This window comes from Oncorhynchus tshawytscha, unplaced genomic scaffold (assembly GCF_018296145.1).
Source record: "Oncorhynchus tshawytscha isolate Ot180627B unplaced genomic scaffold, Otsh_v2.0 Un_contig_4883_pilon_pilon, whole genome shotgun sequence".
In the NCBI taxonomy this organism is placed as follows: domain Eukaryota; kingdom Metazoa; phylum Chordata; class Actinopteri; order Salmoniformes; family Salmonidae; genus Oncorhynchus; species Oncorhynchus tshawytscha.
Window position 1 is genome coordinate 180,348 of NW_024609513.1, and position 18,443 is coordinate 198,790.

The 18,443-nt window shown below is 45.2% G+C and overlaps 1 protein-coding gene across 1 annotated transcript; it reads left to right on the forward strand.

Moving 5' to 3' along the window:
- Positions 1-1,991: 1,991 nt before the first annotated feature.
- Positions 1,992-18,392, forward strand: LOC121838647 (E3 ubiquitin-protein ligase pellino homolog 1-like; the record flags this gene model as incomplete). Its single annotated transcript, XM_042315644.1, is given in 2 exon segments — positions 1,992-2,483; positions 18,183-18,392. A coding segment is annotated over 1 exon segment (89 nt), but the record flags the coding sequence as incomplete, so codon positions are not given.
- Between the last annotated feature and the right edge of the window lie 51 nt (positions 18,393-18,443).

Here is an 18,443-nt window from a genome sequence, read left to right on the forward strand (position 1 = left end):
CATAGGATTAGGGTTAGTGCTTCCACACATATCTCCATGTTACAGTGCTTGTTTATGGAAAACAGACGGAAGACTGAGGCGACCACCTGTGCTAAAATTGCTATCTAGTGTGCTCCGAACACCTGTGTGTAAGTGTTAACTGGAGAATAGTTCAGGCGGTTGGAGGCACCCATAGCTGTGTGGATCTGTGCAAAACTGTTGCAGTAAGTATCATTTTTATTTAAAAGATTATTCCTCGCTGATGAAAGGGCCATATGTCTCGAAAGAAGCAATGATTATTGACATTTCTCAACAGCATCGGGATTGTAGTACACATGAGCCAGTCATGGGTGAAGTTAACTGCTGAAAACTGTAGGGAGAAGGCAGAATTCTGCCTAGAGTTTGAGAATTAGGATCTATCCACAGAAACATGACCTACTGTTCAAGCGCCTACGGCTCACTACGAACAAGCACTGACAAAGAAACATACCATCGTCATAACACAGGACCACACCCCACAACATAAATGTACATAGCAACCATTCAGCATGGACGACACATCACAAAAACGTTCATCTGCACAAGTTCATGGGGTGTGGTTTAATACCATTTTAAATGCTCCCCAGTAAGTAGCGTCCCTTGGGAAACACTGACCAAAACTTTGGTTCCTGCCTTGTCACGTACGGTTTGATTGACATAAGACCAGTAAATTACGAGGTTCACCTGAATGAGCGAAATTATATTGCCCTTTTCTGTTTAAAAAAAAACAACTTTTACTTAACTAGGCAAGTCAGTTAGAACAAATTCTTATTTACAATGACGGCCTAAAAAAAACTTTTACTTAATAAAGAGAGACCTTAGACAACAACTAGGGCAAGTCAGTTAGAACAAATTCTTATTTACAATGACGGCCTAACAAAATACCTTCTGTGGGGACGGGGTTGGTGTTAAAAAATAAAATAAAAATATAGGACAAAATACACATCAGACAAGAGAGACAACACTGCATAAAGAGAGACCTTAGACAACAACATAGCATGTCAACAACACATGACAACATAGCATGGTAGCAACACAACATGACAACATGGTAGCAACACAACATGACAACACAGCATGGTAGCAACACAACAACACAGCATGGTAGCAACACAACATGACAACACAGCATGGTAGCAACACAACATGACAACAACATGACAACAACAGCAACATGACAACAACACAGCACATGGTAGCAACACAACATGACAACACAGCATGGTACACAGCATGGTAGCAACACAACATGACAACACAGCATGGTAGCAACACAACATGACAACACAGCAGCAACAAAACAGGGTAGCAACATGACAACAACATGACAACACAGCATGGTAGCAACACAACATGACAACACAGCATGGTAGCAACACAACATGACAACACAGCATGGTAGCAACATGACATCACAGCATGGTAGCAACACAACAACACAGCATGGTAGCAACACAACAACACAGCATGGTAGCAACACAACATGACAACAACATCGTAGCAACACAACATGACAACACAGCATGGTAGCAACACAACAACACAGCATGGTAGCAACACAACATGACAACAACATCGTAGCAACACAACATGACAACAACATGGCAGCAGCACAAAACATGGTACACACATGATTGGGCACAGACAACAGCACAAAGGGCAAGAGGGTAGAGACAACAATGCATCACGTGGAGCAGTCCAAATGTCACTAAGAGTGTCCATGATTGAGCCTTTGAATGAAGAGATACAACTGTCCAGTGTTTTTGGCAGCTCGTTCCAGTCGCTAGCTGCAGAGAGCTGAAAAGAGGAGCAACGCAGGGATGTGTGTGCTTTGGGGACCAGAGGGCTGCAGTAGGTATCTCAGATAGGTGGGAGTTAGGCCTAAGAGGGTACATGCTTTGTCGTCTTCTTTGACGGACTGTGTGGTTTTACTCCGTTTCATTACATTAGCTGTAGGCTACCACATGAATGCATAATATATAAACAACTTGCACGTCACATTTCAAAACAAGTACTTGCATGGTGGCTTCAATGACAGGTTTAGATACTCTGCGGTGCCTTGTTAGGTCGAGAGCTCAACTACGATATCCACAATCCCTTTCGCATCATACGCGGCAGGTTTTTCTCGGATCGGAGTACGCTACAATTCAAAACGAGACGTCTCTGTTTATGTTCAACACACCTCCAACATATTATTCTGCTGTCCGCACGGAGAGCGAAGCATTAAAAATAAAAATAAACATTTTGGGGGAATGTAACTTTGTACAGGAAGAAAGCTAACACGAAAGCGTCGTATGATTGGCCATTCTGACTGTTTTTTTTTGTATCAAACATTGAGATTTGTTGACAAATTGCCTTTGTTAGCTGGTAACTCAACCAACTTGGTCTGAAGCGGCGGGTGGTAGATGGTTGTCCCCCGCTCACTGAGCGGTGTGTCTCGGCAGGAGGAGCGCATCGACTCCGCTGTAAGTAAAACGACCTAACAATAACCTTCCTCTCATTTTACACTAGATAACTAACCATATTAGCTTGCCAATCAGTTGACAATCTCCTGTTTTCCTTTGTGAACCCGCTGGCTAGCTAACATAAGGGACAGTAGGCTAGCTAGCTAATATGATTGCGTGCTGGTGGAGAGATGTGCCAGGTAACGTTACAGTAGCTGGTTATTCCTCTCAAAAACCTAGCTAGCTAACTAATAATGGTCATAATTTAGGCTATAACCAAATCTTCTCTTAACGTTAATCATAACGATTTATTTTTGGGGTCATTGTAATGTATCCAAAGCTATTTAGTCATAAATCCTTACGTTTTTACGCATGGTGGTCCCGGGAATCGAACGCACTATTCCGGCTTTGTCTCCCAACTGAGCTAACTAACAAACTAGGTTTTGCATGTCAAGTTGGAATGGGATATATCATCCCCTCGTTCAAGCATCTGATCTGTTGGCTAGCCCTGCTTCTGCCTTTGTTGGTCCAGTCTGGCGATGCCTTTTTGACATCCATGTCCCGTTGTCGTATCAATCATTCGGTTCCCCCTTTCCAATGATCGTATCTCTTATTTCATTGCGGATCAATAGCTCGAATGGTGATGTGACTTGCCACTCAGCTATTGTTTAGCTACAAACGTTGTCGTCATTGCATTGCCACAGGTAAACATGTTGTTTACAAACTGATTTTTGGTCAGAATATGTTTTGTTTTTAAACTTGTGGATGTACACACACACACCCACCCACCATATGTTTTACTATCCTTGTGGGTACCTAGCCTTAACCTGACTCCTGAACTTAGCCCTAGTTGTAACCAAAACACAAAATCTAACCCCTAAACTTAAAATAGCGTTTGTCCTTCTGGGGATGTGGGAAATGTTCCCACTAGGGATAATGTGCCTTGTTTTACTATCCTAGTGGGGACTTGTTTTACTATCCTAGTGGGGACTTGTTTTACTATCCTAGTGGGGACTTGTTTTACTATCCTAGTGGGGACTTGTTTTACTATCCTAGTGGGGTCTTGTTTTACTATCCTAGTGGGGACTTGTTTTACTATCCTAGTGGGGTCTTGTTTTACTATCCTAGTGGGGACTTGTTTTACTATCCTAGTGGGGACTTGTTTTACTATCCTAGTGGGGACTTGTTTTACTATCCTAGTGGGGACTTGTTTTACTATCCTAGTGGGGACTTGTTTTACTATCCTAGTGGGGTCTTGTTTTACTATCCTAGTGGGGTCTTGTTTTACTATCCTAGTGGGGTCTTGTTTTACTATCCTAGTGGGGTCTTGTTTTACTATCCTAGTGGGGACTTGTTTTACTATCCTAGTGGGGACTTGTTTTACTATCCTAGTGGGGTCTTGTTTTACTATCCTAGTGGGGTCTTGTTTTACTATCCTAGTGGGGTCTTGTTTTACTATCCTAGTGGGGTCTTGTTTTACTATCCTAGTGGGGACTTGTTTTACTATCCTAGTGGGGTCTTGTTTTACTATCCTAGTGGGGTCTTGTTTTACTATCCTAGTGGGGTCTTGTTTTACTATCCTAGTGGGGTCTTGTTTTACTATCCTAGTGGGGTCTTGTTTTACTATCCTAGTGGGGTCTTGTTTTACTATCCTAGTGGGGTCTTGTTTTACTATCCTAGTGGGGACTTTTGGGCATTTCCATTACCCTCAAGGATAGTAATACACACACCCCTTCCCACCCCAGAGGACCTGGGGTCTTGGGGGGTCTTGTTTTACTATCCAGAGGGTCTGAAGTGGGGGGGTCTGTCCCACCCCTTCCCACCCCAGAGGACCTGAGGGGGGTTGTGTCTGTGCCACTCCAGAGGGTCTGAAGGGGGGTCTGTCCCACTCCAGAGGGTCTGAGGGGGGGGTCTGTCCCACTCCAGAGGGTCTGAAGGGGGGTCTGTCCCACTCCAGAGGGTCTGAGGGGGTCTGTCCTCTTGAATCTGTAGGTCTGTAGGAACCCCCACCTATCCAGAGTGTCTGTAGGAACCCCCACCTATCCAAAGTGTCTGTAGGAACCCCCACCTATCCAGAGTGTCTGTAGGAACCCCCACCTATCCAGAGTGTCTGTAGGAACCCCCACCTATCCAGAGTGTAAGATATCCATCAATCCGGTTTTCAATTTGGGCATTCTGTGTGTGTGTGTGTACGTGATGTGTGCTGTTCTCTGGAGCTGTTGCGTCATGAGGCTTGGTACTGTGTGTTTGTGTTAACACACTGTAGGCCTGTGTGTTTTGGCTTGTGTGTGTGCACTCTGTATGTGCCTGGACTCTGAATGGAATGTCTGGGTAAGTTCCCCAGGTCGTAACTGTGGGTGTGTACGTGTGTGGTTTTTGCTTACGTTTGTGCATACTGTAAGCTTATGAATCTGTACTCTGAATGACATGTCTGGGTAAGTTCCCCAGGTCGTAACTGTGCGTGTATGAGGCTAGGGACATCTGAGCAGCTTAGGCTAGGCTGTAGGCTACACTCTGCAGTTTATGTGAAGCTTGGCACACTACTCTTCAGTTCAGCTTATTCACTCCATTCAGTGTGCTGGGTTTGTGCATGTGAGATGGAGGATTACCAGGGTTTGTCATGGAAAGTGGGTCAGACAGTGGGTATGTTTTTACTGTCATTTCTGTTAGTGGGGATAGAAAGACAAAGGCCTGGTAAAACATCATCAGACGTTTTTCCAAATTGCTGGGAGCAGATTAGACTGTTGGTCTCTCTTTCTTAGTCTCTACACCTTGAGTCTATCTCAGTCTCTCTCTCTCTTTCTACTTCTTCCCTTCTAATTCTTTAGGTATATTCCAAACAGTCCCTCACCCTCTCTACTTCTCTCTTTCCCTACTTCTCCATCCCTCTCTGTCTTAATTACGCACATGAGGTCATTCATACATGGAAGGACATACCTGCCAACACCTGAGCTGAAGGAAAATGTCAAATCTGGACACTGGAGCAGTTTGCTTCTGCACCTGACTGGAGAAACATTTAACAGGGAAAAAACAACTAAGTCTGTGTTCTGAAGCTCTACCTTTTAGTCTATCAGTTCACAACATTACAAATGCTGCTCCTGTGAAGTTTCCCCTGGGTTTTATATATATTATTTAACCTTTATTTAACTAGGCAAGTCAGTTAAGAACATATTCTGATTTACAGTGACGGCCTACACCGACCAAATCCGAACGACGCTGGGCAAGTTGTGCGCTGACCTATGGGACTCCCAATCACGGCCGGTTTTGATGTAGCCTGGATTCGAACCAGGGTGTCTCTAGTGATGCCTCTAACACTGAAATGCAGTGTCTTAGACCGCTGCGCCACTCGGGCGCCCAAGGTACAGATCTAGGATCAGCTTTCCCTCCCCCAATGCTAACTAAAACCGTTAGGGGGGGATGCTAAACTGTCCCAAAATCAGCATTTAGGAACAACTTCACTCAACTCCAATAAGGTTAGCCCTACTGAAATTAAGTAGTTTGTATTGTGAACACAACATTTATGATGTTGTCTTTGACTTTCACCCCTCAGATTTGGAAAGTGAAAAACAAAGAGCTGGGTGGTTGTAGTAGAAGTTAGGGTTAGAGAGGAGGGCTGGTAGTAGTAGTTAGGGTTAGAGAGGAGGGCTGGTAGTAGTAGTTAGGGTTAGAGAGGAGGGCTGGTAGTAGTAGTTGGGGTTAGAGAGGAGGGCTAGTAGGTAGTAGTAGTTAGGGTTAGAGAGGAGGGCTAGTAGTAGTTAGTAGTAGTAGGGTTAGGAGTTAGGGCTGGTAGTAGTAGAGGAGGGGCTGGTAGTAGTAGTTAGGGTTAGAGAGGAGGGCTGGTAGTAGTAGTTAGGGTTAGGGTTAGAGGGCTGGTAGTAGTAGTTAGGGTTAGAGAGGAGGGCTGGTAGTAGTAGTTAGGGTTAGAGAGGAGGGCTGGGTAGTAGTTAGGGTTAGAGAGGAGGGGGTTAGTAGTTAGGAGGGGCTGGTAGTAGTAGTTAGAGAGGGGAGTTAGTAGTAGGGTTAGAGAGGAGGGCTGGGAGTAGTAGTTGGGGTTAGAGAGGAGGGCTGGCTAGTTAGGGGGAGGGCTGGTAGTAGTTGGGGTTAGTTGGGGTTAGAGAGGAGGGCTGGTAGAGTAGTTGTTGGGGTTAGAGAGGAGGGGAGAGAGGAGGGCTGGGGGTAGTTGGGGTTAGTAGTTGGGGTTAGAGAGGGGCTGGGAGTAGGCTGGGAGTAGTAGTTGGGGTTAGAGAGGGGGCTGGGAGTAGTAGTTGGGGTTAGAGAGGAGGGCTGGGAGTAGTAGTTGGGGTTAGAGAGGAGGGCTGGGAGTAGTAGTTGGGGTTAGAGAGGAGGGCTGGGAGTAGTAGTTGGGGTTAGAGAGGAGGGCTGGGAGTAGTTCTCTCCTCCCCATATCCCCCAGTCTCTCCTCAATCTCTCTCAGGGGCTGCTGCTGCCAGTACAGGCTGTGCTTTAGGCACAGATTTATGATCAGTCTGCCCCCATCAGGTCAGCCCCCCTCCCTGCTGTCTTCCTGTGCAGAGTGAGTCAAGTGAGCCACACTTTCCCCAAGCTGCTGGTCACTGGAACGGTTGGTTGGTTTCTGGGAAGGTCACACAGTGTGTTTTCTACTGGCAGGAAGTAGTACCTAGGCAGGGTGTGAGTGTGTCCATGTGGTTTTGAGTGCATGCGGTGTGTGTGTGTGTGCCGTTTGTTGTCTGTCCGCTGTCGGACTGTGTTCACCTCAGTGAATTATTGATGAGCCTGTAACTTGAACGCCTCCCCTCCTCTCCATCTCCCAGTCTCTCCATCTGTCACCAGTAGCCTACATCCCAGTACTGCCTCCTGGAGTCAGTATACCCCCCTCTCTCTCTTTCTCTAGGCCCCTCTCTCCCCTCCCCTGGGTGTGTTTGATGGGGATTACCTACCTAGTGACAATAATTTACTGTTAATACGGCCACACACACACACACACACACACACACAGGGTGGTGGTAGGGTGGGGCTGTATAATCGGTGCCAGATGGCATTTGAAGATGGAAGGTGGGGATCTCTGTACCTAATTACATTGACCTACACTGCGTTGTGTAGTTTTCATGCGTTTCAGGTCCATCACAGCATGTGACTGGGCTGAGTGGATAGAAACCTTGCTCTGAATACGAGTGCAGGTAGGCTACAGCCCACGTTTCCATTCTATGGAATACAGTGTCTAAGATTTAGTCAACCTCTGCCTTTGAGTAGTCCAGAGAAACATGTCTGCTATTGGAAGTCTTTCTCCTGTTAGTCTTATAGGCTATTAAATAGGATTCTGGGAACTTTCAATAAATTCCCTGGTTTTCCAGAAATCCTGTTTCCGGATTTCCTTCTTATTCCCTTCCGATTCCGTGAATCTTCCAACCAGGATTTCTGGAAAACCAGGGAATTTATTGAAAGTACCATGAATTTTGCAACCCTAGTTTTAGATATCTGGAGTGTGTTTTATACATGTCTGAAAGGCATTTGGGAACCAACCACTAGTGAAATTCACCCTCTGTTCAGTGTATTAGACCTTGTGATAATGTCTAGGTCATTTGACTCCCTCCTCTGTGGTCAATCTGTTACTGCTTGGCACTCAGCATTAAGGGGTGAAGGCCCTGTGATAGACTAGTGTCCTGTCCAGGGGGTGTACTGAGGTGAAAGACTAGTGTCCTGTCCAGGGGGTGTACTGAGGTGATAGACTAGTGTCCTGTCCTAAGGGTGTACTGAGGTGATCGACTAGTGTCCTGTCCAGGGGGTGTACTGAGGTGATAGACTAGTGTCCTGTCCAGGGGGGGGTGTACTGAGGTGATAGACTAGTGTCCTGTCCAGGGGGTGTACTGAGGTGATAGACTAGTGTCCTGTCCAGGGGGTGTACTGAGGTGATAGACTAGTGTCCTGTCCAGGGGGTGTACTGAGGTGATAGACTAGTGTCCTGTCCAGGGGGTGTACTGAGGTGATAGACTAGTGTCCTGTCCAGGGGGTGTACTGAGGTGATAGACTACTGTCCTGTCCAGGGGGTGTACTTGAACATCAAGCTGCCTCACTACAGAAACAGGAAATGGGCAAACGTCCAGTCATCCAGGACCTCAGCTGCCACGGATGACCCAGTTGTCGTGGGAATGGCACCGATTGGTCCCAGATTCTCTTGGCAAGCGGGTCCAGCTGGAACATGGTTTATTTAACCAAGCTAATTTAATACTGAGGAGAAGTATTTCAACCTGCTCAGAAAGATGACAGATAGATGGGGGTTATCTCAAACACAACAACAACCAGCACTACATTGGTAGATCATAGATCCGAGGATGAGGAAGATTCTGGCAATCACACAGACAGACACAGAGATTGATTGAAAGCCTGAGAAATGTTTGAAATTGTGAAGAGCATCATTCAATTTTCATACATTCACCTACATTCAGGAAACCATTTTTTTTAGGTCAGATGCAATGGTTACAATGGACCTGTTCTGATACATTTCCCTTAGACAAGTTGGTGGCTGTGTGGGAGAATGTTCTGAGTTGAGTTGGCCACGTCTACTGATGTTTAACCCTTTTCATCAGGTTAGTTTTGTTGAGATTAACATCTCTGTTTCCAGAGAGACCAGGATAGCAGCATCAGCACAACAGTATCAGACAAACCACCACATGACATCAGCCAGAGGAAAATTACATAAATACAATAAACTGCATGTTCCCATGTCTGGAGGCAAACTACGCCATCTAGACTCGCCCACAACAATGCATCTCATCCTTTGTAATCACTGGGTGCCCACTGGTAGATTCCACTGTCTGTGGTGGTTAAAAGGGACAATTCACCACTTTTTCACCTAATACTTACTATGCTGTCTTCAGCACCATACCAGTGTCTGTCTATTACATAGCCTAGCCTACGTGTAGGCCTATGTAACAAGAAGATTAGAACATAAAATGTATTGAGTGTTGTTCTTGTGAGGTTTGTACTTCAGTCTTCTGACAGTTAGGCTGGTTTGTGCTCCAGTCTTCTGACAGTTAGGCTGGTTTGTACTCCAGTCTTCTGACAGTTAGGCTGGTTTGTACTCCAGTCTTCTGACAGTTAGGCTGGTTTGTACTCCAGTCTTCTGACAGTTAGGCTGGTTTGTGCTCCAGTCTTCTGACAGTTAGGCTGGTTTGTGCTCCAGTCTTCTGACAGTTAGGCTGGTTTGTGCTCCAGTCTTGTGACAGTTAGGCTGGTTTGTACTCCAGTCTTCTGACAGTTAGGCTGGTTTGTACTCCAGTCTTCTGACAGTTAGGCTGGTTTGTACTCCAGTCTTCTGACAGGTAGCAATGGTAGATTTGCAGTGGAAGAATGTGCAAAGTAGAAATAATGGAGCTAGCTAAATAAATAAATAAATACAGTAGGGGAAGAGGTAGTTGTTTGGGCTAAATTATAGATGGGCTATGTACAGGTGCAGTAATCTGTGAGCTACTCTGACAGCTGGTGCTTAAAGCTAGTGAGGGAGATAAGTGTTTCCAGTTTCAGAGATTTTTGTAGTTCGTTCCAGTCATTGGCAGCAGAGAACTGGAAGGAGAGGCGGCCAAAGAAAGAATTGGTTTTGGGGGTGACCAGAGAGATATACCTGCTGGAGCGCGTGCTACAGGTGGGTGCTGCTATGGTGACCAGCGAGCTGAGATAAGGGGGGACTTTACCTAGCAGGGTCTTGTGGATGACCTGGAGCCAGTGGGTTTGGTGACGAGTATGAAGCGAGGGCCAGCCAACGAGAGCGTACAGGTCACAGTGGTGGGTAGTATATGGGGCTTTGGTGACAAAACGGATGGCACTGTGATATCATCATAATTAGGTGTCGATACAATTTGATACTTCGATTTTTATTGCAATTTGATGTTGAAACATATTGCTATATTGTATTTACTTCACCACCATGGCCTTTTTTTGCCTTTACCTCCCTTATCTCACCTCAATTGCTCATATTGTATATAGACTTATTTTTCTACTGTATTTCTACTGTATTATTTTTCTACTGTATTTCTACTGTATTATTTTTCTACTGTATTTCTACTGTATTATTATTTCTACTGTATTTCTACTGTATTATATTTCTACTGTATTTCTACTGTATTATTTTTCTACTGTATTTCTACTGTATTTTTCTACTGTATTTCTACTGTATTATTTTTCTACTGTATTTCTACTGTATTATTTTAACCAACACAGACAGTCGGCCTGTAGAACAGGGTTTTAGAAAGACAGACAAACATCTAGACCTCAAATCAAATGGTATTTGTTACATGCCTGGAATAGAGCAGGAATACAGCAGGCCAACCAACAATGCAGTTTTAAACCTAAACAACATGACACTTTTGACAACAGACTTTTAGAAACACAAACACACACACACACTCTTCATAGTGGTAGTGATGTTGATTGTTGATTACCTTGATGCGACCTCTGCTTCATGACCAATAACTCACACTGTATTGAAGTCCCAGCACTGGTAGGATCATTTGCTAGTGAATTTCCCCATCGTAAAGTTATCAGTGGATTTATAATAGACGAGGCCTATCTGTGGATGGCGCATGTGTACAGTACAGTAAGAATGTTGTGTTGAAGTGTTCCACAAACAGTCAGCCAAATCCCAGACACCCCTCTGCCTCAGCTCTCGACCATTATTTTATTTAACCTTTATTTAACTAGGCAAGAACAAATTTGCAATTCTTATTTACAATCTGGGGAACAGTGCCTTGTTCAGGGGCAGAACGACAACCTTGTCTGCTCGGGGATTCGATCTAGGAACCTTTTGGTTACTGGCCCAACGCTCTAACCACTAGGCTACCTGCCGCCCCAATGCAGGGGGTCATACGGCCTTCCTAACCCACAGGTTAGTTTCATAAAACAGACAGCCTTCCTGCTCTCCCAGCCAGGCCCCAGTCCAGTGCTCCAGAACCCCATCCCAGACTAGTGCTCCAGAAGCCCATCCCAGTCCAAGTAAAAACATTGTTTATCATCCGTATGGAACATCACAGGAGACACAAGTAGCCTGCACACATCCCTTCTCCCTGTCTGGAACACTAATTCCCTCCCAAATCCCAGGTAGCCTACACACATCCCCTTCTCCCTGTCTGGAACACGATTTCCCTCCCAAATCCCAGGTAGCTTACACGCACCCCTTCTCCCTGTCTGGAACACAATTTCCCTCCCAAATCCCAGGTAGCTTACACACATCCCCTTCTCCCTGTCTGGAACACAATTTCCCTCCCAAATCCCAGGTAGCTTACACGCATCCCTTCTCCCTGTCTGGAACACGATTTCCCTCCCAAATCCCAGGTGACTGAGATATGATTCCTCCTCTCTTTCTTCTCCTTCCCTCTCTTTTGATTTTTTTACACATCCCTGCTCATCGATTAGATGGGTTACACAGGAAGAATGAGGGAGGGAGGCAAAGACGGGGAGTCTGTGAGCGGCAGGGAAAGAGAGACTGTGAGAGGTATCGTTAGTGTCGATCTCCTTTCCCGAGAGTCCCCTCAGATCGATTACCTGGTCATCAGACTTGTAATCTTCAGCGTGTGCAAACCAATCCTCCTCCTCTGATCCCTCCATGCAACCAACACACTCAGGAGTCCGGACCGGACGCAGGGCGAAAGCAACAACCAACACACTCAGGAGTCCGGACCGGACGCAGGGCGTAAGCAACAACCAACACACTCAGGAGTCCGGACCGGACTCAGGGCGAAAGCAACAACCAACACACTCAGGAGTCCGGACCGGACGCAGGGCGTAAGCAACAACCAACACACTCAGGAGTCCAGACCGGACTCAGGGCGACCGGAAGGGCAACAACCAACACACTCAGGAGTCCGGACCGGACGCAGGGCAGCAACGTAAGCAACAACCAACACACTCAGGAGTCCGGACCGGACGCAGGGCGTAAGCAACAACCAACACACTCAGGAGTCCAGACCGGACGCAGGGCGTAAGCAACAACCAACACACTCAGGAGTCCAGACCGGACGCAGGGCGTAAGCAACAACCAACACACTCAGGAGTCCGGACCGGACTCAGGGCGTAAGCAACAACCAACACACTCAGGAGTCCAGACCGGACGCAGGGCGAAAGCAACAACCAACACACTCAGGAGTCCAGACCGGACGCAGGGCGTAAGCAACAACCAACACACTCAGGAGTCCAGACCGGACTCAGGGCGTAAGCAACAACCAACACACTCAGGAGTCCAGACCGGACGCAGGGTGTAAGCAACCAACCAACACACTCAGGAGTCCAGATCGGACGCAGGGCGTAAGCAACAGCAACCGTAACAGCAACAGCGATGCAGTGCCTTAGAGCGCTGCGCCACTTGGAGACCCGGCCCAATGCGCTTCACTGCTACCATACCTGCTGTTGTAGCAGCATCCCATCTATCAGTGACTGGAGTAGCCTACGTTATGCACCTTTTCCCCAACCCCATTCAGAGATCAATGTTCAACAGCAGCTTACCTCTTAGCCTGCTCGTTCTCATTTAACATCCACTAACTTTTGTAATTCTGTAGTTTTAATTTCATCTTGCATTGCATTAGTGAACTCTTACATCACTTGCTACGCATGGAGTCTATTTTTTGGGTGGTTTAACCCACTGTTCCCCGGTAGGCCGTCATTGTAAATAAGAATTTGTTCTTAACTGACTTGCCTTGTTAAATAAAAAAATAATTTAGAAAATCCCTCATTTTTTGGTAAATGTATAAATTTTATATATATATTTATATATTTATTTATTTATTTTATTTTTTAAATATATATTTTCCCCTAACCCTACCATCCCTCCCTAATTGGAGTAAACTAATGGACAACACTTAGGCCTCCAGCTTATACATACTATATCCATTTTACAGACACAGTATATTTTACACTAGTTATCTTTTGTTTGTTTTTAGTCCCATCCTTCAGCTCCCCTCAACCCCTCTCATCTATCTCTGAAGACCATCCAGTCCCATCCTTCAGCTCCCCTCAACCCCTCCCATCTATCTCTGAACACCATCCAGTCCCATCCTTCAGCTCCCCTCAACCCCTCTCATCTATCTCTGAGCACCATCAGTCCCATCCTTCAGCTCCCTCAACCCCTCCCATCCATCTCAACACAATCCAGTCCCATCCTTCAGCTCCCCTCAACCCCTCCCATCCATCTCTGAACACAATCCAGTCCCATCCTTCAGCTCCCCTCAACCCCTCCCATCTGTCTCTGAACAGCATCCAGTCCCATCCTTCAGCTCCCCTCAACCCCTCCCATCTATCTCTTGAACACCATCCAGTTTTGATTTCTATTTGCCTGTGGTGTGATATTTCACCAATTTTCTGAACCTTTCTATTCTCATAGATTTTACAAATTTTAAATTAAACATCAACATTTTTGCTAAGAGTATTATTGTATTATTGATCGATTGACTATGACTTTTTAAATCACCCAGCAGTGCTATTTGCAGAGTTGGCTCCAGTTAAATGTTGCAATTCTTCAGCCATTCCTGAACTTGTGACCAAAAACAAGCTACATGGACCGTACCAAAACAAAATATGCATATATATATTTTTTATTTATCACTATTTTCTTTAACCAATTTTTTTGTTTTTAATGTAGGGCCAACAGGCAAGGTCCTTACTTGCTCCCCCTTCCACTTGCCTCTTCCAGTTCTGCGGTAATGCTGCAATTAGTTGGTTTGTATTTTTGAGTAGAGCAAACATTTCTGTATTTTTGTGTGACAACTCCATTTATGATATAATTGACAAAGATGATATATTTTTTAAATAAAAATTATATTTTATATATATATATATATATATATATATATATATATATATAAAATATATATAAAATATATATTTTTTTTTTTTATATATATATATAAAAAATATATTTTTTTAAATTTATATATATATATATATATATATGATGTATATTTTTTTTTGAAAAAAAAAAAAAAAAAATAAATGTTTTAATCAATTAGTATATTTGAGGTTAACCATAATATTTGTTTTGTCTTTTCTGATTAAACTGAAATTGCAACCAGCTTTCTATGGTTTGTTTTAAAAATAGCAATATTTTAGAGATTGTTTCATTTTTTTAAAAACCGAAAGTGAGAGGTTGTAATCTGAATAAATGGAGAAAAAAGCCATTCTTGAACATGGGGTGAGTCATTCTTACTAATCTGCTAGAGAAACAGTTCGGATTTAAGGTCTAATGCTTTAATATTTAATCATTTCTGCCCTCCAAATTAATATTCATTATATAAATGGGCCCATTTTAATTTTGTTTGGCTTGCTGTTCCAAATAAAATTGAATATTTCTGCAAATAGATAAACTGGGATATGACTAAAGAGTTAATCAGTTTTTCACAAATAGACAGGTATTTTCCTTTCCACAGCAGCAAGAGCTTCTCTATTTTTGCTAACTTCCTATTAAAATGTATTGTAGTGAGCCTCTTTGACTGTAGGCCTAGTGAAGCTTTGACTTTTAAAAGTGGTTTTATTAAATTAAGAATTTGAAATATCATGGTATATCCTTGTATGCAGCAATGTAACATGGATATTTTCATTTTTAAAATAGGCCTGTAATTTTTACTTATGAATACTCACACAAGTAATCAAATACTAATGTTTGTTCAGATATTCAAATATTTCAATAACTGTGCCCATCCCCAGTTGAGAGTAAACAACCTAAGTACAGGAGTGTTCTCGCTGAAGGTTGAGAGTTGCCCTTAATGGAGGCTGAAGTGCAGAGAGTTGATAGCCATCAACGAGACTGGCTTAACTATAATATATTCCGCTTAGCAGAACGTTTTGGGATTTGAACCCACTATCCTGCCGTTACAAGTGCCAGGCTCTACCAACTGAGCTGCAGAGGACCCCTGTTACTCATTTAACCAGCCAGCCAATTAGCCAATCTACAAACCATTTAGACAGCGAGTCAGCTAACCAGCCAGGCCTCCAGTCAGCCAGCAGCACTAAGTGAAAGTAAGATGACTGATACTGACTTAGCTTAGTACTCTCTCTTAGTGGTGCTGGTAGACTGGGTGCCTGAAAGGTTCGCGGACTGACTAAATGGTTGACTGGCAGGATGTCTGGTTGGTTGGTCAACTGGCAGGTTGACTCTGATTGACTGGTTAGCTGGCTGTCTGGCTAGTTTGTTGCCAGTCTGGTTGACTTGCTAACTGGCTGGCCTGTTGGATATCCCAGGAGGCAGCTGGTGTTTGCCCAGGAAGCAGGCTGTCTGCTGGGGCCACTGATGTGGTTCTCCTTCCACATGGAGGTCCTCCACCACGCCTAGTCTATGTCTGCTTCCTCACCACCAGCCCTTCATCTGGAAACACCCTCTCTCTCTCTCTCTCTCTCTCACTCACTCACTCACTCTCACTCCTATATGAAGGGACTTTTCTCTCTCTCATGAAATTACTTTTCTCCACTGAGCTGATAACCTAAAAGTTCATTGAGATTCAGACACTTCCTAAAAGAGGGTGTTTGGACTCCTGTCATCAGATTTTGGGTGAGATCTTTGTAGTTGAGTAGCTCCGACCCCTGAGCCTTAGGCTACCCCACACCAGGGGTTCACCAGTGTTAATGTTGATGTGGGCACTAGTGTTATTTTTTTGGGGGGGGGGGATCTGTTTCCATCAGGAGGGTGTTAAAGACTTGGGGTGAGCCGGATAAACAACCTCTGCATCATCAAGACAGTTGCTTTGTGAGAAGGTGTTAACAGTCAGCCATCTCAGTTGGAAGTTCTCCATTAGTGTTTGTGTGGTTAGTGTGGTGGGGAGTAACATTATTTTAACTTGATGTGAGTTGAGGCCTTCAACTTTTTGCAAATGATACCTTGGCAGCTGAGAGGTATGAAATAGGTTGTGTGTGAATCTGTTTCCAGGAAACTGGCCTGATTTATATTCCATTTGTGAATCAACCTCAACTCCCATTTGAAGTGACTTCATCATCGTAGTTCTCACAAGCGCCTCGATCAACAGCCAGTCCAGTGTGCATTCTGAACACTCAGAAGTGTGGTTGAAGAATAGCACACCTTTCCCTTTCCTTGAACTGCTGAAGGACGGGACTCAACCTGCGTGCCAAACAGGACACAGGCAAATTGTTGGTGTTGTTTTTAGGAGGGAGGGAAACTGCCTGGCTGCACAAAGGCACCGTTGTCTGAGGAAGTGAGGTCACTGTGAAATCCCTGGGTCATATTCATTAGGGGAAACGGTAGCAAAACCTTTTGCAACTTGAAACTTTAAGCACCCCTTGTTTTTCTGCCGAGCGCATTTGGTGACCGCTTGGGGGAGTTTGGTGACCGCTTGGGGGAGTTTGGTGACCGCGTGGGGGGAGTTTGGTGACCGCGTGGGGAGTTTGGTGACTGCGTGGGGGGGGAGTTTGGTGACTGCGTGGGGGAGTTTGGTGACCGCGTGGGGAGTTTGGTGACCGCGTGGGGAGTTTGGGTTTGGTGACCGCGTGGGGAGTTTGGTGACCGCGTGGGGAGTTTGGTGACCGCGTGGGTTGAGTTTGGTGACCGCGTGGGGAGTTTGGTGTCCGCGTGGGGAGTTTGGTGACCGCGTGGGGAGTTTGGTGACCGCGTGGGGAGTTTGGTGACCGCGTGGGGGAGTTTGGTGACCGCGTGGGGAGTTTGGTGACCGTGTGGGGAGTTTGGTGACCACGTGGGGAGTTTGGTGACCGCGTGGGGAGTTTGGTGACCGCGTGGGGAGTTTGGTGACCGCGTGGGGGAGTATGGTGACCGCGTGGGGGAGTTTGGTGACCACGTGGGGGAGTATAAACCTATCCTAAGGGGATACACAGACACACAGCAACAACCGTTTCAACCCCAGACCACATAGCGAACACACACACCACACACACATGTGTGGGTGTAGTTATTCTTTAATGCAGGTGGCACCAGCCAGAGACCGTTGTTTGGTTAGCGGTGTTTCTGTACTCATGAGATTGCAGAGTTTTCTAAGCAAATGGCCACTGGAATGATGCAAATAATCATGGTATCATTCTGCCAGGTAGGTAGCAGATAGGCTGCTTTGTAGTTAACATTAAATTGAGAAGGTTTTTGGGAAAGCCTTTTCATCTACCAGCAGATGGTTATCATTAGCATCATCGCTAACGGCTACACTAAGTGTAGACTAGACATAAGAGCACCACAACACAACACAGACAGGCATTCCTGAGCCCTTTCAGAAAGATGCAAGAAATTACTAATCAATGATTTTATTTTACCTTTATTTAACTAGGCAAGTCAGTTAAAGAACAAATTCTTATTTTCAATGACGGCCTAGGAACAGTGGGTTAAGTGCCTGTTCAGGGGCAGAATGACAGATTTGTACCTTGTCAACTCGGGTGTTTGAACTTGCAACCTTCCGGTTACTAGTCCAACGCTCTAACCACTAGGCTACTCTGCCACCCCGCTACCCTGATGCATTTTCTTCATGTCTTGTGAGTCACATGGGCAATTTTTAAGGAATGTTCTAGTAAGTTCAATACATTTTTGGAGTATTGTTTAATGTCTGGATTCCACGCTTGGCGCAACGCAGATGTTTTTTTCTATGGCCCTATTTGTGTGTGTGTCTTAATGTGTGTGTGGTGGTGTAACTGTTAGTGACTTCCTGTTCAGTGTAAGGTGAGACCTGAGAGATCAGGTGACTTCCTGATGTTGTGAGCTGTGTTGTCCACGTGTGACTGACCTCACGCGCTCTCTCTCTTATCTCTATCTAGGGTTGCAGCGGCGACAACCAACAGGCACATGCAGGATGAGGAGGCGGAGCTGAAGCTCAGCTGACCCCACCCATTTAGTGTGACCTCCCTCCTACCCTCACCCATCCAGCCAGCCGGGCCCATGTTCTCTCCAGAGCAGGAAAATATCTCCCCCTCCTCCACCTCCTCCTCCAAAGTGCCGGTGAAATATGGAGAGCTCATGGTGCTGGGGTAAGGAGCCAACCACATTATAACACTTCACCACTTAGTAACTAACTCAGA